Source organism: Schistocerca gregaria, chromosome 1, assembly GCF_023897955.1.
Source record: "Schistocerca gregaria isolate iqSchGreg1 chromosome 1, iqSchGreg1.2, whole genome shotgun sequence".
NCBI lineage: Eukaryota > Metazoa > Arthropoda > Insecta > Orthoptera > Acrididae > Schistocerca > Schistocerca gregaria.
Window position 1 is genome coordinate 189,225,417 of NC_064920.1, and position 16,034 is coordinate 189,241,450.

A 16,034-nucleotide genomic window follows, 5' to 3' on the forward strand; every position below is an offset into this window, starting at 1 on the left:
GGAATCACCGAGAAGATAATATGTAATCTTTCTGAGCTTTTATTCCCGTTGGTCGTTTATTTCCACTCTGGTAGTCTGGATCTAAGGATTTCGCTAATTATTATGACAACGCTGATCATTAGCACACCCAGCCAACCTCATAAATAAACAGCGACTGGCAGTCATCCGTTCGGGTTTACTCGGCTCAACTCGTATAGCCCCGTCCTCTTTCATCAGCGGGAAAGTTTTTTTTTTATTTCTGGATGCAACCGGGATTCCTCTGGCAGTGACATCAAATACACTATGCACGCATTCAAAAGTCAACTTACGACTCGCGCAGAAATCAACTTAGAATATGTTCGAAAACCAGCTGGGTGTGTTTCAAAATCATAAGAATAACCAATTGACCAACGAGCGCTGGATGTTGAGGTACTTTATGAAACAAGGTTTTTTTTTTCTTTATGAATATGAATTTGGTGCCCCATGAAATTGCTGCCGGGGCGGATAGCCAGTTTGCCCCACCCCACCTCCTAGATTCGGGCCAGTGGTCACAATTAATCCCATTCAGTATAAATTTTAAGGTTTTTTTTTTTTTTTTTTTTTTTTTTTTTTTTTTTTTTTTTTTTTTAAAAAAGGGGTAGGGTTTCAAACCAGGCAACTGGGAGCAGGAGCAGTCTCACAATACATTTTAATTTCCAGTGTCCTGAATGTAGGTTTGAGGGCTTCCATTACAAAATATACACGTTTGAATTCCACAGAGCGAAATACAGTGACGTGTAATAGAAGAATCCTACATGACGAAGTGTGGCGCTGCACTTTTGCACACTTAAGACCGAGTAACATGTCTCACATTTCCTCGAACATGTATGTTCTGTATATGAAACTCTTCAGAATGATATGCTCCAAAATGAACATTTTTTGAAAAATCGATTTATTTTTATATTTTTGCCATCCTGTCTCAAATGCTCGAGGGGGGAGGAGGAGTGCGCCACTATCAAATTTTTGCCCTGATACAGAAGTATCATATATCCACGGCTGACTACTTGTTGACAAAGTTGAACAGTTTGAAATTTTTTTATTGAATGTCATTTAAGGACTTAACATCTGTTGTATATGAAAATCGAATAATGCACACAGATTACATAACTGCAATATCAAGCAAACTTTCTGGCAACGGCAGAATCCTTTATGAGTTTCGTGTATCATTCAATATATCAGCAGTTGTCACTGAAGTAAGTTTATTGTTCCTCATTTCATCGGTTTCACATATGTTGCCATTGGCAACCCACTCCCAGTCATCAATTAGTTTAGTTTTTTATGTGATATTTACTGTCCTTAGAATCCCACAATTCCGTTTTCTCTACAAGGAGCTCTAAGTTGTTTAGTTTCTTTGTGGTAACGCTCCATACTCAGTGAGAACCAACTGGCACAATGTGAATGTAAACACTCACTGGGTCATTGCACATGCGAATATTAAGTCATTTATGCAAAATGTGATATGCTGCAACTTGTCAGATAGCACACTGCATGGCGGCACTGTGCTATATTCACTTGTCAATTGTTTCTGTCTCACGTCAGCAACGCTGAGTATGAGAATCCCATTTCGGGTAGAATTCAAAATGCCTGGGAAATAGTCCTGCAAGCACCGGATCCAATATGCAGTGACATGAACTCAATGAGTTGCCATTCGGAAGCAGCCTTGGCGACAGTGAGGAACAGTTCTGCGTCTCACAATCAGAGCGTACTGGGCTTTAGACCACTGCAGCGTATTATTTTATTCCGACCATCTCTTTCTCAGACATAAACATGGTGCTGATACTCTGGCCAGATCTTCTCTTTCCTTTCCCAGCTAATCTAGAGAGCTCCACGGTAAACTACAAATCTAAAAGCCTCGGGTTGGATCGCTGCTCAACCCTAGTAGTTTTATCTCTCCCTTAGTACTTCTTTCCCCTCTGGCATAGTGTGTTGGTGTGAAAAATGCCGAGTTATACTATGTTTCAGGATCTATGTTAAACAGTAGTTCCCTCCATGACAGGCTGGGTAAATCAGTTGTAAAGTTGGAGGAAGGCAAGGTCATACCACCCCCAACAGGACCACATGTACTAAAACACTGTGGTGTTGAAAACAGTCTTTGGATTGATGAAGCTTTGCTTTAATTACATAGAGCAATATTTACATTCGTGTTAAGCTTACAATGAACAATAAAGCAAAAGTAATGCTGACACCCACGTTAAACTTACGATGAACAAAGTATAGCAGCAGTATTTTGATGATTCTGAGATTATGTCCAACTGCAGTTGAATTAATGCCAGGAGCAGTACGTAAATGCGTATACACGTCAGGCTACTAAAGGTGCTTCGTAATAATGTGTGGCGAGACATTTATGGCAAAACATAAATTATTTCAGTTGCAAATAGTCATAAACCGGAACTCATCAGTATCAGTTGCATTATGTTTTCTAAAATTTTCGTGACCCTTTTTCCCTAAAACACATTATGGTGTGCTTCTTTCTCAAGTGTCCACACTTCAGACAACTTTCTCTTTAAATGAAAACCCCAGTGTGCTCAGTGAAGTGATAACAGCAGAGATTATGAGAACCAACAAATTAAAAGATCATTTTGAAAGAAGTCATGCAGAGTTCACTGAAAAGCCATTGAATTCTTCAAAACAAAGAAGTTGCACTCACAAGTTTACATATGGGTTCGGCTGCTTTCCTCAGTCGATAGAAACTGGTCTTAAAGCTCCATACCAAATCGCTCTTCAGATTCCTGAAAACGAGAAACCTCATACAATAGGAGACAATCTCATCAAGCCTTGCTTTCTACATGTAGTGATGTTAGTTCTAGGAGAGCAACATGTAGGAAAGGTAAACAACATCTCTCTTTCTAACAACGCGATGAGAAGCCATGAGTTTGGATATTTCGAATACAATACTCAATGAAATAAGGTCAAGTAGTTTTTTTTGCACAGCAGTTAGATGTACTGAGTGATGTTGCATTTTGTTTCCAGCTGCTATGGTCGATACATAAAAGATGATGGCCTGAAAGATGAATATTTTTGCTCGGAACCACTGGACACTACTACACGTGGTGTGGATGTTCTTTGATCAGTAAAGGATTTTGCTGAAGGAAATATGTTGCAATGGTCGAAGTTGGTGGTTGAATGTACAGACTGAGAACCTTCCATGTTCGGCATTTGCTCTGGATTCCACAGACTGTCGAAAGAAGTTCCTCCAAATGCAAAATTCAGCCACTGCATTATATATTGTTATGTTCTGGCAGTGAAAACACTTCCACCTGATGTGCTAAACATACTCGCCCATGTAGTGAAGATTGTAAGCCATATCTGCGGTAGAATTCTTGTTGGACCAAAATTTAATGTACTCTTGCTCAACACAGAAATTTGGTGGTTGTCATGTGGCAAGGTGTTGCATAAAGTACTTGCACTCTGACCCCAAAATTACTCAGTTTCTAGAAAAGGTGAGGACAGAGAAGGAGAAAGACTCATATGGCAAAATAACAGATAATATACTTATTTCCAAACTAGCATATCTTGTGGATTTCTTTGCTGAAATCAATATGCTTAACCTTGGCTTGAAAGGAAATATTTTGACGGCACAATATAAAGTTACCTGTTTTGTTCAGAGGTTGGAGATTTACCAACTGGGACTGAAGTTCAAGACATTTCGGTGTTCCCAGAAATGACAATAATGCTCGATGCGAACAATGAAAAATGTTCATTCACAAATGGCATAAGTCAGCCTTAATCATCAGTAATAAATTCTGACAATAATTATTTTCCCGAACTAGAGACACTACAAGTAAATGCCTGGGTTTTAAGAACATTTTCAGTGAACAAAGTAATATTTTCAGATAGTGAAATTCAATATAAAGAAGAATTTCTTGGTCTGAGTGAAGACAGCACACTTAAAACAGATTTCTCCAAAACAGAACAGGCAAAATTTTGGAGAAAGCTGAGTGGTGAGTATCCATTGTTATCAAAAAAGCAACAACAATATTGACTCCATTCACCACAACTTATAGGTGGGAAAGTGAATTTGTGACTTTGGTAAAAAACAAGGGACCAATCTAAATTGGGACATTTACAATGCAATGTGCACTAGCAGAGACCAAACTGAATATAAAAAAAGATTGTTAAAAATAAGCGGCACCAACCATCTCATTGACTTTCGTTCTGTCCTGGTTTAATACAACTCTTACAAAAACGTGAGTTTTATTTGTTGAATGTTAATAATTTGTTGTATATTTTCTTGTAATTTTAAAAATTGGAACATTTAAACCTTTTTTCCATAATAATGAATTAAGGATGGGTATGACTCTTTACAAGCAAACAGTTGTTTTGTTTTACTACCCAGACATATTTCACCACAACTGCGGCATCTTCAGTGACCCCCCCCCCCCCCCAACCTTTTTTATTTTTTTAAATTTCTTCTTGCAGTTTACACTGTGCAAGTTCTGTGGCTGTCAATGGAAATCATCCACAGGTCTAGACAAGTACACCATATCATCCTTGTTGAATTTGGACTGTCCTGAGCTGTGGCTGGATTGTATTTTGTTCCAAATGCATTTTTGTGTATTTCCTCCTGCTTGTGTATTCTCTCCTGCTTGTTTGTGAATAACTGCATTTTATTATTTTTTTTCTTTTTTGCAATCAACTTCGGTGTCTAACTAAACTTTGTCGGGGTATTCCTTTCTGTATGATCTCATTCAGGAGTAATTGTCTCAAAAAGTTTGGGAACCACTGGCCTTGTAGAATTAGAACGCTTATTCTACTATGGCACACTTCAGAGAGCATAGCCCTTCCTGAATGCACCAGACGGCAACAATTTCTGAGTCAGTACCCGACACATTACAGACAAAACAAGTCCAACTCCACAACATATACAAAAAGCAATAAATTCACTGCCAAGTGTGACAGTACTTGCCGAGCCACCAACCTTTATGAACCAACAATATGAGACAATAAATCTTCCAATATGAAACCAACCAGTGGAAGCAAAGATTTTTTTAAATAGGTTTCTACACTAGCAACTGCTCTAGTTCATATGGCCGACATAATTCTATCTTTAAACTGCTGCACAGGAAAGTGAAAATTAATGAAACCACTACACCGTCTTTCTTATGTAACCACATCCAACTGCTTAAGCACATGTAGCACTATAAGAGCGACAGAATTCAGAGTCTGCTGAACCAGAACAGTAAAACAGTGCAATAACAGCATGGTACAGTTTATAAAAAGAAATGGGCCAATAACAACTTAATTGTTTGGCACAAAGTACTTATAGTAACAAACTTCTCACCCACAAGAAAAAGTGCAGTCAGAAGCAGCAGCAGGAGCAGCGAGAAGGCCAAAGACATTGTGCGATCCATAGGACAGGACACAGCCACGCACAGGTGTAAACTGCCCACGCACAGCAACAGCTTCCACCATGGGCACTGCTAACCCCAGTTCTGCTATGCCAAGGAGGCCTCATGACATGAAGTCCCATCTACTGTACCGCCTCTCCGCGTTGCATCAAGCCAACAGCAACCCCTCCTTGCTCTAGCATGGGCTACCCACCCAGACCAAAACCGCCCAACCACTTTTCACACAGGCGTACTGCCCTTTCCTGACCATCCCTGTAACTCTCTCTCCAACTTTGGTGCAAATCAACCGACTTCATGACCATCCTAGCCCACTCCATTAAATCTTTATGCAACCAATCATGGCACAGCAAAGGCAAGCGAAATGGAAGAGTTGACATACAACCAGCATCAAAGATAAAGAATAGGTGCTATGGCTCAGAAACAATGATCCTTTAAATTCGGGGTAATCCAGAAAATTGCTCTACCCAATATTTTGCCAGCTACTTCTGAAAAGATTGTGTATTCTAACTATGTTGGTGCCCTGTAGGTGTATCTTTTCAAGACCAGAAAAAATATACAATAAGGAAAGAAAACAATTCACCTGGAGTAAAATTTTGTTTCTAAGTCATAACACTGGTTAGAGTTTTCTTCTTAGACAGATGCAGGGTAGAAATTATTTAAACCAACAAACTCTGGGAGGTTACACGGGACACCACAATAAATATTATTCTCTAGTGTCATATTTCCCTGTGAGGATTTTTTAAACCAAAATTAATTAATCCAATGAACTATGGGAGGTTGCATGGAACAATGAAAACACTTTTTATAATGCATTTTACTGTAAGGACAAAAAGTATTGCTAACAAGTTTTAATTCTTTATTATGAGGAGACAACAATGTTAACACAACACAATTACTAAATGTACAGTAAGCTTCAAAAATGCCCCCACTGACCTGTATACAGAGGTTACACTCTTGAGTCATGTTCCATCTAACATGATCAAAGCCCGCAGGAGTGTCAATTCCTAGTGCTGCTGCTGTCAGGACAACCAGACCCTCTGATTCAACAGGGATTTTGTAAATAAGGCTGCATATCTCTCGTCACACAAAAAAGACCAGAGGAGTCAAAGCAGGGAATTGAGTAGGCTGACCACAAACATTTATTTTACCTTTACTGCCTGATTATACAACATACCAGGCTCCAACACTAGGTTAGTGTTAGTTCTGTTTACTACTGCCCATTGCAACAACATTTAAATGCAAATGTATGGCTTGGATTGCCTATGGGACCTCATCCAGAGTTTGATAGCAATGAAATATATCCCACTGCGTAGGCCACCACGTCATCCAAAAACTTGAAAGAATTCCCTACCATGCCTCAGGATGTAGAAATAGCATGAGGAGAACAAGACTACACTGTTCATGGTCAGCACACTCCTTTAAGCATGCACACTGGGTCCAGAATCTGTCACGGCTATCAGGTGGTGACTGTTGATGTGCACTGGAGCCAACAATGACTAACACAGAATCAGCTTTTGTCATCCAGCACAACAGCTGCCTACTCTTGACATTCCATTCCAAGCTCTTAGGGCACCCAGAAACTGCACCTCCATGGTTTCAGACATTTCTTGCAACAAGCCATTAAGCTGTGAGCAAGCTTTCACCCTAACATCATTTATAGAAGCACGCATCCTTGTCTAACTAAGGCAGTGGTGCTGTACATTTTCTGGGACTATATTGTGAGATGGTTTTAATTTTTGTGGCGTGTTGATCCTTGCAATAATTCTTGTTCATTGGAAATTATTTCATACCAATCCTGGAGTTCATTTGCACTTTGTTTCTCATCAACTTTCTATACCAAATGAAGGTTTTTACCACTTAGTTGCTCAAAACGATTTTTAAAGATGACTTTACAGTACTGTAGAATCTTTCTTTGTAATAGTAGGAAGTAATTTGGCTACTTTATTTGAGAAATCTGAAGAGAGCGGAGCATATGGGCATTGCCCATGGAATCTAATGTGGGACACTGTGGATACAGTCAGTGGCTTCATAGTAGTCAATGTCTATGTAAAAAAGTCTATATTTGTCAGTTATCACTTCAGCAATGGACCAGTGTACTCACAGTACACACAGTATATACAACTATGTAAGTTTTTGTGTTCTAACAACACAACAACAGTAGAAACATTCAATTAAAAAATAAAAAATCAAAACTCTTATCATTAATGAGTCTACTAATGTCCACCTCTTATTAAAAATAAGAAAGTTCAGAGTGGAGAGTCTCTCCCATCAACAACAGATCTGGGTGTCCAATGACTGTTTCCCACCGCAGTGCAAGGTAGAAGTGAGTGTACATAAGACATTATGACCACGTGAAAGATAACACAATGGCAGACAGTCATGTAAAGTCAAGTCTCCTTCTGCACAGCAACACCTGATTTTTTTCTGTTGATATCTCAGATTGAGTGTGAAATAACAGTCCTAGTACCACAGTCAACCAACACTTCCTAATAATTAAGTCTTGTCATATGCTAAAAGTGTGACAATATTTCTAACTAAAGTAAGTAAAAGAAGAAATTGTACAGAAAAAGTATAAATAGTGTGTTACAAAAGCAGTCACAAGTCACAACTGACACATGATCTAGATGATGATTTTTCAAGTTATTAAATATTTACTTTGTTAGTAAGCAATTCCTTTAAAAAATTATTTTTTGTAATCCCCTACAGTGTTGTGTTACTTGAACAAATCGTAACAGGGTTTAAAGATGTAAATACCAGCTATGTCAGAATAAATTTTTGCAACCTGTTCCACCAGTTTATGAGGCTTCGCAGCTTCAATTAAAAATCTCTCTTCACAAATGACACACATGGGTACAAAGGATGGGTCTCTATATTTCAAGTTTTCATAGACTATTTCCTACTGCCTCTTCTCAACCATTGTGAGAAAACATCATTCTGAAATGTTTTGTTACAGACTGCACGCCATACTTCTCTGCCTGCTCCATCAAATATGAGTAGAAGCACAATGGTATAATAAATACCTATGCAGCTGCATCATTATCAACACTGAAGATTCCTTGCTGCTGGAAAGATGGTCTCTTCCATGCTTGTGTGCTCTATGCAAATACACTGACTCCAAGACGATCTGCTGAGCTGAAGTACCTCTTCTAGAAAATTATATTTAGGGGAAATTTTTGTTGTTATACGTTTTTCATATTACATATTAAACAAACATCTGAAACATGGTTTCAATCAATTATGCCAATTTCTGCTATCATGTCTTATCATACACTAATGTAATTATATTAATATTTGTAAATTTTGTTTGCAAGTGGCCAAAGGCTCATACAAAGCGCGCGCGCACACACACACACACACACACACACACACACACACACACACACACACACACCTTCTATCTGCCTGACTACCTTTTTAATTCATCTCCCCCTCAGTAAGAGAAATGCCATATTGAGTACCACTTCTAATGAATAAATTTCATTTGTGCTTCAGTTCACAGCAAATACTGTCTTCTGAACTGGGGGTTAGTGGAACACACAACCACTGACTTCAAACTCACCAAAATCTCCATTACACCACAAAAAACCTAATTAGCAGGATTCATTAGGCCAATAACAGTCACATGGGTGTTTACGTTTGCTGAGAGGGTTCAGCTCATGAACATGGGCAACAGATCTTCATATATATCCATGTGACATTTTCAAATTTCTGCAACAGTCTGCATAACACCAACTCATATTGACTCACCTTAAGACAGAGTGGCTGTGTTGACTGAACCAAGTGCTTTGTCATTCTGAATGGAGAACCTATAGTGGCAAATACGGTAAAACCTAACTGAATAGCATTATTGCAATGCTCACTTTTACATGTTCCCAAAGCATTGGTTATTTTGTAGAAGAGGCTAAATACCTTAGCTAAATGTAATAACTGCAAGTATTTCCATTGAAGCAAGCAAATCTTAGCATGGTATCAAGTTCCCTATAAAACATCCTTCCTTAGAATACTCGAGTCGCTTAGTCAGAGACAAAATCCCTAACACTAACTTATGGTGATGTAAAACCTATTTACAGAAATTGACAGCAAGATATGAAAATAAACAATTTTAAAAGAGAATATGCTCTGTGGTAACGAACATTATTGCCTGTAGGTAAACTGGAATGGAAAATAATAAAATCTTTATCTGTCAGCATCACTTCAACACTGGATCAGTGTACTGATAGTATACACAGTATATTCAATAAAAATGGTTGTCCGAACAAGAAGGTTTGTGTATCCAACTTCAGAAGTGGAACACTATGTAACCAAGAAGTCATTCCAGACAGTGTCAGTGCAGTCTTCAAACTTCTCATATTCTCTACAACATAAGCAACTACTTTCCCTTCAACATTACCAGACAATTGGAATTCTCTTGTCAGCTATTTCAAAACTTTACAAACTTATTCATATAGACAAATACTGAAGCATTACGGATATTTTCTGGACGCAATTTTTAGGTTTTCCTTCCTTCCAACATGAGTGAATGACTGTCATCTGTAACAACACAGCAAAGCAGTACTATACACAAAAGTTTTAACAATTATTTAATGTACAACATGTTCTGCAGATTCTAAATTCAGTTTTGATTTAAATGCAACAGTTCAAGTTAGATATTTTGAATTCTGATCATAGAGCAAACAAAACCATAATTTTTGAGAATTGCTAATGAAATTAAATACCAGGTAATTAACTGTAGGCTCACTTAGGTTAAAATAAAATATATACTAAAATGGGCTTAACATTTTGCCTTCAGCCCTACATTACTGCTTGTATTTGAGCACCTGATAGTCACATGTCCTGTCAGCCTGTCACATTGCTCTACTTTCCTTTTCTTAATTTTTCTTTCTTTGCATGCTACAGCCAGAAATGGTCAATAACCAAAAATGAAAACAAAATGTTGCAGTGCAAAATCTGGGTTTTATTCTACAGATATTTATCCAACAACACAATACATAACTTGTGTACAGACATTTTTACTATACATAAATACATACAAGAGATGACAACAAGTCTTCATTTTTTTCTTTTTACAAAGTCATATAATGCAGACTCAAGACAGTGTAAAACAGACAATATTTTGCACACTACTGAGGCTTGCTTCAGCAACACTGAAGAATGGGAGAAAAAAGTCCAGGTATGAGGCTATTACTGAGTCTGTATATTGCAAGTGTAAGAAAATAACCATAGACAATTAACAGGCAAGTACACCAGGGAATAACATCTGGCACACTGTTATTGTAAATAATAATAATAATAATAATAATAAAAATATACACTGTTATTGTAGATAATAATAAAAAAATAATATAATTGTGCAAAGTAATCTTCAAGCTGCTGCTTCTTGGATTGCAACTTCTCACATAATATAGAGTCTGAGCAGAAATACAGTAATTTTAACACCCTGAGACAATATTGATGATAGATTCCTATAAGGTACAAACACACCAATACTCAACATGAAGCTCTTCTGGAGAAAACAAACGTCAGGAGTAGCATGACTAGTGTTTCAACAAATATGAACATGCTACATTGAAAAATGCTTACATTAAATGCAGTCACAGCTCATGTAATTCTTTGAAAGAGCGAAATCTGGAATGAACTACAGAGGTCAAATTACACTTGAAAATACTGTAAAATCCAGATCTCACAACTCTAATTTCTTGTAATTCGGGTTTAAGTTGTTTGGTCCCTAGTGATTTTTTTCCCATGTCTTTCTTCACGTAATTATCTAGCTCTCCCTTTTACTTCTTTACAGCATCTGCTTTCTTTCTTACCTGTTAGCAACATAAAATCAGGGTTTTACTGTATAATGACTAACACTAAAATCAGCATAAAATAAAACTTACTTCCTGGGTCCTCAGATATAGTTAAATAGCAATGGGCAACACACACACACACACACACACACACACACACACACACACACACACACACACACGGTGTGGGGTGGGAGGAGCACATTAACGAGCAAACACTTTGCAACGAAGCACACAATTAATACCATACTTAAACACGTCTCAGTTCTTTAATGAACACCAGTGTTTTTCTCACAGTTTTGGTTGTGCTTGAAGTGGAATAAAATAACAAACCATAGACAATCTTTCACAAAACTGAGTCATAATTTAAATTAACAAATTAACTGCACAACTTTGAAATCTAGAATGTAACCAGGAAGCAAATCTTTATTGCCAAAAAAAATTGTACCTTGTGAAATGGAAAGGAAAGTTTATTACCCCCCCCCCCCCCCCCCAACACACACACATACAAATAAATAAATGACACATCGGTTTGGTCTATGGACGTACTCTAGAACTTTTGCAGTTTGCATTTAGAGAGGGAGATTCTTTTATAGAGTTGCTTGTTGTAAGATAGGTTCTCACAGGCTCTCTTGACTTTATCATTTTGAGTTAATTTTCTAACATCCAAATGAAAAAAAATCCACATTACAATTAAGATATGATTGTTCCCTGGCTGCAGACTCATGCAGCCACATTAAAAATTGAACTTATCATTTCAGATAAACCAAAATATTTTACTAATAAAAATTCATAGGAAGTAAGTGTCTCACAGCTGTCAAAGAACAGCAGAATGCACATTCCAAAACAAATGTACATGCATGATGTGCATATCTCCACAAATCTGTACTTCAATCATTCAAAGGACACAAAATAGTACCGAACATTAATCCACATCAGAGCCATCTAGTTTATGGACTGTACATGATGAGCAAGCAGATATATTACAATATTTATGGATAAAATATGTCCAAGGTGATCAAACTTCCTATGATTACAAGAACTTAAGGTTGTTGTTCCTCATAAATAACAACAATGTAAATCAGATGCAGCAGCTCACAATGGAGAGATATTGCTTTATGATTGTGGAATAAGCAACCATTTCCCCACACATGCACTAATTCTGGATATTAGAATAGAAAGTTCAGAATAAGATGTATGAGATGCTTAATTGAGGTGATCTGATAATCCACAATATTTCTCACCCACCTACCTTTAAGAGCACTATATGTCTGGCAGGTATGTGTTTCCCCTTCTGTTCCATATACTGATATTTTTTACAACTAAATCATTCAGCCAACATTTTCCACTGATGATGTGTACTGAATATTAATTTCAAACCCAGGTGCAGCACATACAAACACAAAAGTCTCTGTACCAGGCAGTAAATATACTGCCCACTATATTTGTTCCAATTAAAATCTCCAAGTAAATGTTTTCTATGTCTTTATGATGCTAAGGAAACTTACTCTCTGGATAACCCTAGGACATACATAGCAGGGTTTGTACAAACCTCTCATTGTGCCTAAATGTCTAGTCTCCTGCATGTTGATGGACTAATTTTTTTCCAAATGAATAATTACTGATGTGGCCTGGTTGTTGTAACCTGTTTTCATACGTAGCACACTCACCACTTTTTGTAGTACAGTTGGACAACAGCTCTAATGATGAACAGCTCTTTACTGCAGTTACAAGTGATTGAACTAATTGCTCCAATTAAATTTAAAATATAAACAATAACATTGTACATCACATATTATGTTCATGTCTCATTTTCATTTAAGTTTATCAGCTGGAAATGTTCAATGCTATAAGGTATTGGGTCATAAAAAATGAATTTATCGTCATTTTGATGTAAGGATACAAATGGCAAACATTTTTTTCAATGTTTACAAGCAAACAAATTTTGCATAGAATTTTAACTATTTTATACCTGGATGTTAGCGAATTAAGTAGAGTATCTATATCAAACTGCAAAGAAACATGTATAAACTATTTCGATATAACTTTTTTCTATTATCCACATAGTGAGAGTTGATTATGTGACAATATAGTAAAGTTACATAAACTCTGTAATGGCACTGCCACATCAAGTACTAATGACACAGAAAATCATTCCAAATAAAAAAATTAAAAAAAATTAAAACAATCTTCTACACAGGAAATAGCTCTCTACTGTATTTTTTAGGACAGCCTAAATTTTAGGAACAAACATACACACACATTTAAGGATTTTTAATACATATCACATTAATGACGGCTAGTACATATAGTGCAGTTATATATGCCAACTGCTAAAACTATTAAGAAAGCTCTGCATTTCACATTTGGAAAAAAATTGCATTTCTTGAAGAAAATATAAAATTTACAAGAATATATGAATAGCTGTCAAAAAAAAAACATTCACTAAAATTTTTCCAATACTCACAATATAATTTTGTGCATTAATTCTCTCTTCTTTGCATTAAAGAGGTATTTTAATAAGTCATAGATACTGTGTGGAACAATAGTACAAAATTAAAATAACAGAAGACTATCTTATATCTTACAAAGAAGTCAAATGTTTTATACAAGGATGACAAGAGCAGTGCAAAACAGGTAAAGCTAATTGATTATGCCAGGAATGAATCTGCAGTTGACAATAATCAGTAACATCAGATGCAATTCAAAGACTTTTCATGCGCATTCTTGTGGTATGTTCACTTGCCGATCAAGTTTGAAGAAGACAGTTTACAAACTGTTAAGTAGTTAAACTGAATTAACATGTTAAAGACAAGCATGTAAAGTTGAAATAGGTCTCCACAAGTACATGATAGATGTGAAATAAAAACTTTACTATTAACTTAATATTATCACCCTTTCGTCAAAATGTAAAAGGAACTGTTTTATAAATAATATTTCTGATAGCTAACATTAATTTACATTTTTAATTGCACAAATGCAACAGGTAACATTAAATATTGCTGCAGACAATGCTTTGTACTTGTCATGATAAGCAGGAAGGAGATCTTATCACTCTGTCAGAGCAAAGAAAGCCACGACCATAAATAACTTATCAATAGTACATCAAAATATAACAACTGAAAGTCAACACTGATTGCAGATCACATACTGTTGGCAACAAAGGCTGAAACATTAGAGATACGTAAGATGACAACATCTTATGACCAAGAGAACCAAGACCTAGGAGTTTTTGGAGTGTCAGGAACGCTATCAGCTGGTGTGACACTTGATGTGACAGTATCAGGAAGAGCAGCAGGTGTGTCTGTGATGTTTGTAAGGGCATCAACAGGTGCCCCTGCAGTAGATGGTCTTGGACTGGAAGGAGGTTCTGTGTTCCCACCAGTTACCTTTGTATTTGTCTCCTTTTGCATGCGTCCTTCATATGCACGTACATCTTCCAAAGTCATTCCATGCCATTCATCGATCCAGGCAAATGCTTGTCGGTGGCCCAGTAATAAGATTTCCCTTATTGACTGTAACAGAGAAATTTTTACTTATAGACTGTAATAGAGAAATTTTATAATCATGATGTAACACTTTAAAATGAGAGCCAAATGTTTTCACAGTCAGTTCTCACCAAAACATTTATAGCTTTGCAAACACAAGCACATACCAACGATAACTGACAGTTCTGTCAGGTAAACCATTCAGCAATGATGATCACAATGGAATATAAATGAAGAGTGGTCATCTTCCGCTGTACTGGATATTACAGAGAGTGAGTCAGGGCACCTCCCTATCTTGTTAACAGATTACATCTCTCGTGAATATTAGAATTACTATCCATGAAGGGAACTTATTAGCATATTCTTAACTTTGTGTTCATACTATCTTTTTCCCGACAAAAGAGTCAAAGAGTTTTCTCCTGTTTGTTTATGTCACAAGTTATTTGGTACTCTAGGTGAGTAAGCTCCAAAAGTACTAAACTACAACTACAAGATCAGTGAAAAATCACATTATATAACTATTTCTTTCCACCCATTCGGTGAAAAAACTTGGAATGAAGATTAGAGTTTAACATCTCGCCAACAACAAGGAAATTACCGAGAGAGCACAAGTTTGGATTTGACAAGGATGGGCAGGAAATCAGCCTTGGTCTTTTCAAAGGAACCATCTGCTTCCCTCATTTACATGATCTAGGAAAGAAGGAACATGGTAGTGAGATCTTTAGAACTCATTCCAAAAGCATAAGAGACAATTGTGGTTATAATGTGGCAAAACATTAAAAATTACTGCTACCGCTACTATATAACACTTTCCTAAATACACATAAAAACAAATATCTCGTTATTCATCAATTCTCAATTGAAGGGGATCTAAAATGGTACAGCAGAAAAATGTGGCTGGCTTATCAGTATAGGTACCACCATTTCCTGTTAGAAGTTTCTGATACATCTGCCTACAATTATCTTCAGAAATTATCATATACATGCTTTTCTTCCTGCATTTCAAGACTTCCTTAGTTTTTACCACTTCATCACTACTACAATCATTGTGTCATTGTTTTAAATGATAGAAATGATTGTGGAAAAGCTATAAATAGCTTGGTTTTGGTCCTCTGTTCTTTCAAGCATTTATTGTACATCCAATCTCTGTTCTGATATGGCTAAGAGAGATTTATTTTTTGATTATAAATATAATAATATTTTTATATAAAGTAATTTAAGAACCCCCCCTCCCCCCCCCCCCCCCCCACACACACACATTTCAATGTACCTTGTACTCTGTACAACATGTCAAGTATATTAGAACACACAGTGTCTCCTATGGAAGCAGTGCTAGTAACTACAGGGAGTAAACTAGTTGGAAGTTCTGACTTACTCACCAGTTAACT

The 16,034-nt window shown here is 36.7% G+C and overlaps 1 protein-coding gene across 1 annotated transcript in view; it reads right to left on the reverse strand.

Annotated features, from left to right (window-relative positions):
* Positions 1–10,299: 10,299 nt before the first annotated feature.
* LOC126336497 (cytoplasmic phosphatidylinositol transfer protein 1) overlaps positions 10,300–16,034 on the reverse strand; it is a 93,614-nt gene continuing 87,879 nt past the window's right edge. The window contains exon 8 of the mRNA XM_050000249.1: positions 10,300–14,673. Coding sequence (XP_049856206.1) covers positions 14,359–14,673 — 315 coding nt within the window. The 3' untranslated portion in view covers positions 10,300–14,358. The remainder of the gene's footprint in view (positions 14,674–16,034) is intronic.